Source organism: Solanum verrucosum, unplaced genomic scaffold, assembly GCF_900185275.1.
Source record: "Solanum verrucosum unplaced genomic scaffold, falcon-dt-bn FXZP01000079.1, whole genome shotgun sequence".
Taxonomy (NCBI): domain Eukaryota; kingdom Viridiplantae; phylum Streptophyta; class Magnoliopsida; order Solanales; family Solanaceae; genus Solanum; species Solanum verrucosum.
The window spans coordinates 4,724,385-4,730,768 of NW_026020368.1; the positions used below are offsets into that span (position 1 = coordinate 4,724,385).

Consider the following 6,384-nt stretch of genomic DNA (forward strand, 5'->3'; position numbering starts at 1 on the left):
CATTTGAAGAAAAATCTAAAAATTAAGATGCAATAACTGCATAATCAAGATTTAAAGCATCTGCAACAAATATCCTACCTGCAATCTGTGTGACAAAACATTTCCTTTAATGTGTAATTGATCAACACCCTTCAAATTAGTAACCTATTATCACCAAGTAATTGATATAAATAAATAAAAATCAATATCAAGAATATAAATGAATGGGCAACTGGGAGTGTTTTTTTTCTTTTCAGAAAGCAATGAGAAGATGGGCAGAGGCTATTTAATAGTGAAGAATGCTACTGGAGTTCCATGTCGCTAAATCTCCCCCAGAAATGTGTACATATTTTTGTAGTACGTAATTTCTACAGCTATAAATAGCGGTGAGTGTAGCCATCACAAGCAACAATATGAGATTCTCCGAGCCTGGAGCCATTGAACGTTTCAGAAATGCATCATATTTACAGTGTGGAGATCTGCAAAGTTCAAATGATTAAGAGAAGTATCAGTTTACTATACAATAAGCATATGTCCAACCTATGGCTACGAAAACTCAATTTCAGAATGCAGAGGGGAAAACGGAGATATACAGATTCATTAAAGCTATTAGAAAAAAAGTATCTTTAATGCATATAACATGAGTAACATTTCATCTTAAACGTCCAATGAAGAATATAAAGAGAGAGAACCATCTAATGAAGAATAAGAAGAGAGCAAGGGACATATTGCATTGGAAATTGAAAAACAAGAACAGCACACGACTTACATGTTTTTGTTTAAGCAATGAGTAAATATAAATGTTTCTGAGAAAGATTTAGCAAATTATAACGTTTCCTGTGGATTTTATAGTAGACTACTGGACGAGAGACTTGATACATGAAGGATATCCAACACTGAAATAGGTAGAAATGCCAAGTAGATATACTTGGCTATTAATTAAACTCATTGTTTATAAACTTGGGAGTTAGGAGACATTTGCAAACATGAGATGAGAGAGTTACTACAACCATTGGCACTATATATGAGGGAAGCATCTCAAATGATTTAATGCATTCTGTGGACGGGTAAATAGAAGAGAGAAGAATGATAGCTGGGCAGAGGGACCCCTACAAAATCTTTTAAAACCATAATGCGACGAGTTTGAAGCTTTATAGATGACATGAACTTAAGAATCCACACTCACAGTGAAATTTTCAAAGTGCATTGGCTATGGGTGGAAAGAAGTCAGAGGAAATTCAGAAAAAAGATAAAACAAGTAATAGTGTTGCTCAAAGCAATCATAACAAACATTCAAGATGCTTTAATTAACAAGAGGAAAATTCTCAGGAAGAGGAAGAACTGGGAGCTTTCGATGTTATGGAATTAAACCAAAGTCGTCATCTTTACTTTATTTTTAGTAATCCTGGGAAGGATGTAGCCTTTTCCGCCAATACCACCAAAAAAAGAGCTTCATCCCCTAAGTAGACTAATTTTAGTGCTAACATATTGGATCAAAGAAGGTTTTTCCGAACTTTTATTTACGAGTTGCCATGCTTAGCAATATAAAGTAGATATTATCTTCCCTCGTCTCAAGTAATGAACATCAGAGCAGTTAAAAGAAAAATACAGAAGTAAAGAGGATATAGAAAATAATAGGGAGAATATACCATAACATTCAAAAGAGGAGCAATAACACTAACCAACTAATGTGATAACTGAAGCACAATAAATAATATGGAGTAACAAAAGTCGTAAGACATGCAACTACGAGAAAAGTGCTACTATTATAAAGAGGGAAACAGGTCCAATGCACCAACCTATCACCAAGCCTATCCAGCTAGGAAACGAGACAACGCTCAACTACCTACCAACCTTCTACCTTAATCCACAACCTCCATTACCTCCTATCTAAGGTCATGTCCTTAGAAAATTGTGTCCTGCTTCAGCTTTCCGAGGACATGACCTTAGATAGGAGGTTATGGAGGTCGCGCCTTTAGGGTATAAAGTAGAATAAAACATGAACTCAGAAGTTTAACCCCTTTTTTTATGAAGAACTTAGAAGTTTAACCATGAAACAGGGTTTTGCAATTTTTGGATAAAACAAGGATGAGCCAAACTTTCATATTTGTCATGCTAAGGAATGTAAAAGATACTCATTTTACCATGGTAAGTGTTTATATAAGTAAAAAATGCAGTCATACTTAAACAGGAAAAAGTAAAACTAACAGAAGGAAAATTCCAGTTTCTTTCATCAGGTCATGCATTTGATGATGTGCTCTTAAATTCTAAGATCACTTACCATTTTTTGGTACCTTCTTCAGAGAGACCATTATCAACATCCCCCTTTACAAGTGATGGGGTGGAGCTGGAGCTACCATCTTGAGTATCTGCCTGAACAAGGTGGGAGAAACTGTTCCCAAATGACTTCCATAACCTTGAAGGGAAAGAAGGAAGCAACTCTTCCATGTTCCCATTGGATGGCATTTCAACTAGCGTTGCTGAAGTGGTCTGCAGCTCTGAAAATCTTACTGCTCCTAAAATCTGTTCTGGAAGTTCTGATTGAGTTTGACTCTCGATAAGGAAAGCTAAATCAACACTAAGAGTTGATATATAATTATATGCGAGATGAACAATTGCATTTGCTATCACTGAAGATCCTATATCAACATCTACCTCTATGAAGTCGTCTGCTATACAGTACTTGCAAGTCAGTGCACGGCCAATTACGCATATAGCTTGCTCCCCAACTGCCTTTCTTACAATCCAAGGTCCTTTAACAATATTCGCAATCAATTTTAGCCTTTTAGTTCTAAATGCATCATCGCCTTTCAAGAACTGCTCCATCAAAGAACCTTCAGGGACAGGTTCGAGGCCCACAAAATATGCAACAGCACTGAAATTTTCCTTACTAGGAACTTGCAAGTTGAAAGCCCAAATAAAGGGCCTGCAACCAGTTGGAGTTTCATCTTGAAGAGCCATCCTGATACGGTGTTTTGGATTATTTAGAATATCAGAAATCTTTTTAGGACCTTTTATCCAGTCAAAACCAAGAGGTTTCAGAAGAAATTCACCACCGGGAACTTTAACCTTTGTTGAAAAGTATTCTGGACCTCTTACCATGAAACTATTCCCTGGTGGAGAAGCCCAACCGTTTGAGCAATCATCTGGGTCCAGAAAGGGAATAGCACCTTCTGATTTCACCCTCTTTATCCATTCAGGTTCGTTATCTCCATCAAGATTGGCCATATGCAATGAAAACAATCTGTATAACAACAACTTAGATTATGATCAAAGGATTTTATTACCAGATGTTGTTTCTGAAAATAAATTAGAACTGATATACCAAAAACATTATTTCAAATTTGCTAGAATGTAAAGCTACTGTAGATTAGGTCCCCTTAAACTTACCAATTCTCAATAAAAAATTCGAGAAGGGTGAAAATATTAAGAGATAAGTGCTACTATTAGGAACAAAAGATGTAAAAACCATAGGCCATGCCAAAACTGTACAAAAATAGATGATCAATGTGCTTATTTCACTCACGCACTACTTGGCATGTTCCACTGCATCATCATGATATTTTCTAGCCACAAAGTCTCAAGTTATGAGACAGTCAGTGATTCTACGCTATTTTCCAGCCATAATAGTATCTTTTATTTAAGTCAATTAACTAATATAGTAACATACCATAATAGTATCTACAGTCTCATTAAATTCACAGGCTAACGTCCATCTGATGAAATTACTCTTTTCTTTCCAGAACCAAGTAGTGTCCTCCTTTAACTTCTTTACCATAATGGATACTAGATCTGAGTTAGCTCTATCTAGTTTTTACTACTACATGAATGCCGGTTCATTTCCATAACAGTCATGCTTTAAAATCTGTTAAAATTTCTATAGATCAGTCTTTCATTAAGTCATCCAATCTTTATCACTCACATTCTTGATAAGAAAAGACGCTAAGAGGTTTCACAGTCAAACTGCATTCTACATATTATTTAACATACTTAAGCTGCACTGGGAATATTGAAGGCTGCCACCTGCCTTCAATATTTGTTACTATTTCAGTTGCATGCTATTTGCAGTCTAGGAGAATTGCAGTCTGTTACAAGGTGTTTCTTTCCATGTAAAACTAGTTCAATACAAAAGGCACTCTTCAAAGTTTCCCTGCTAAAATTTAATACTTGTATATGCGCCCAATAAAGTAACCAGATTTGGACTCACTTATCTGACCGCAATTTCATTCCCTGAAGTGATTTTGTGGTGGAAATCAATTCTCTTTACTAACGTAAACTATAGGACCAAGCCTAAACTTTCCTAATACATCATTATCAAGTGCATAATCTTATCATGAAAAAAATGGAATAACGTGATCAAAACTCCAAAACCATAATACTGATAGTATCATCGTATCTGATCATAATCTGTAAGCTACTACTATCTCAACTTAACTTGAAATATCTCAGCCATTTAGGAAACATGTGAACCTGAGGTGAATTCGTTTTTCCTAGGATGGGCGACTTACTGGGAGTTCCTCACACTGAATCCCTCATGTCGTCAATTTTTTTGTTCCTTACAAGAAAGACAGGAACTTTTTTTGAAACTTCATCCAACAGGAATCAAATTTACATTTTCAGTAACATACTTCTCAGAATGGAACTAGTGAAATTTCAACAAGCACCACAATTGAGATAGCTGGCGGTTGGGGCAGAGATTTAAGGATATTTTTTTTTTTTTTTTTTTGATTTTGCACCGGGTGTCCGAGTCTCTTTGAGCCCCGACTAATCCCGGGGGTGCACAGGCCCTCGGCAAGGAGTTTCCCGCAAGTGCACCACGGTTAATTCAGGTTTTACCCAGTCCGATGGCCCTCAGAAATTGTTTGCACCTAGTGGGTTTCGAACTTGAGGATATTACAGATACTTTCCCTTGAAAATATAAGTCTTACATTATTTAGCGGCCATATTCTTTAAACATGTCTGTGTACAATATCAGTATCTATAGCCATTGTAAGATTATTTCTTGAAAAGTGAAAGTTCGTTCGAATCTTAAAAATGCAAATAGATTACATAGGTAAAGGAAATAAGAGAGCTTGCATACTATAGTTAAAGCTATAACATAAGGTGTATTCGGTACCGAGAGGCGAGGAGTCATAACTGTTGGAAAACAAGTTCCTTAAAAATCAAGAAAACGACTTTCCTAATGGAAGTAGGAAAAACAAATTCCACAAGTAGCATTACTACATTGATTGTGTCCTTACCGTCCAACACACCTCATCTTCACATCACCACCTAAGCTCCCATCTCCATTACCCTCCCACCCCTACTTCCCATAGTATTTAGATAGATTATATACAAATGCTTTTATGATAATATTTTTTTGCTTAAGTACCAAACACAACCATAACTTAGTTCAGTTATTTCCATTCCGTATCAGTAGTTTCTATTTCATAATAAAGTTCAGTTTTTGCCCCAAAATTGTTAAGAGTTACATTTGATTAGTTTAATTAGTTGGATCATAACACTCAATTTTACAAGAAACCTAATACATGTTTTTTTTTTTTTTGGTCAAATTCTAGGATTAAATTTTGTAAAAAAAAATAATTGTAAAACCCCACTTCTCCTGTTATGTTTCACAATTATATTTAAAAATATCGACAATCCAAGAAACGATTTGTACAAATAATTTTAGAACAAGTATGAGCTGATGAAATTGAAGAAAAGAAAAAACCATACCTCAAACGAGTTTGATCAGGTCTTGTTTCTGTTTGAAATTATGATCGGGAAAATGAAATTGTAAAATGGAAGAGAAAAAAGAGGAAAATAAAGTTTTTTTGTTAAAAGGGAATTATAATATTTGATTTTATTTTTTTTTGAATTTTCAGAGAAAAGAATTCAAGATTATTTTCCTTTTTCTTTTCTCTGATTGGTCGTGAATCAAATGAGTAGCAGAGACGGCAAGCAAATGCACACTTCTCTTTTTTCCTTTTTTCATAATAGCTAAATTACATGAAAAAATATTACTACTCCCTCCGTCCACAATTGTTTGACATGTATACTAAAAATAAATGTTCAAGATTAATTATCAATTTAAACAATTAAGAAATAATTAGTCACTTTTTTCCAATTCTGCCCTTAATGATAGTGTAGTTCAATTGAAAAGTTATGTGGACTTTTGGTATTCTTGGTATAGTAGGGTTATATTAGTCAAATTACACCTTGTATTAAATTTTCCTTGAAGGGTGTGCATGACCTTATCCTGACAAACAATTGTGGACGGAGGGAGTACTATTATTTATCGAAAGAAGATATTTTCTTTTTTTTGGTTAATAGTAGTTGATCCAAAAATGTCCATTTCATCAATAAATGTCCTTATCATTACTTTGTTCCCAAAAATATCATATCATTACTTTTGGATTAAAATAC

General features: G+C 34.7%; 1 protein-coding gene across 1 annotated transcript; it reads right to left on the minus strand.

The window, feature by feature from the left end:
* Positions 1–203: 203 nt before the first annotated feature.
* LOC125838129 (protein ENHANCED DISEASE RESISTANCE 2-like) lies at positions 204–5,718 on the minus strand. Its single transcript, XM_049517187.1, has 3 exons — positions 5,695–5,718; positions 2,261–3,223; positions 204–458 (listed from the first exon to the last, which is right to left on the minus strand). Coding segments are annotated over exons 2-3 (948 nt in total). The 5' UTR covers positions 3,208–3,223; positions 5,695–5,718; the 3' UTR covers positions 204–457.
* Positions 5,719–6,384: the final 666 nt, after the last annotated feature.

What these genes read in the sequence shown, in the direction of transcription:
- LOC125838129 (XM_049517187.1), bottom strand. Translation starts at nt 3,207, where the DNA reads ATGGCCAATCTTGATGGAGATAACGAACCTGAATGGATAAAGAGGGTG.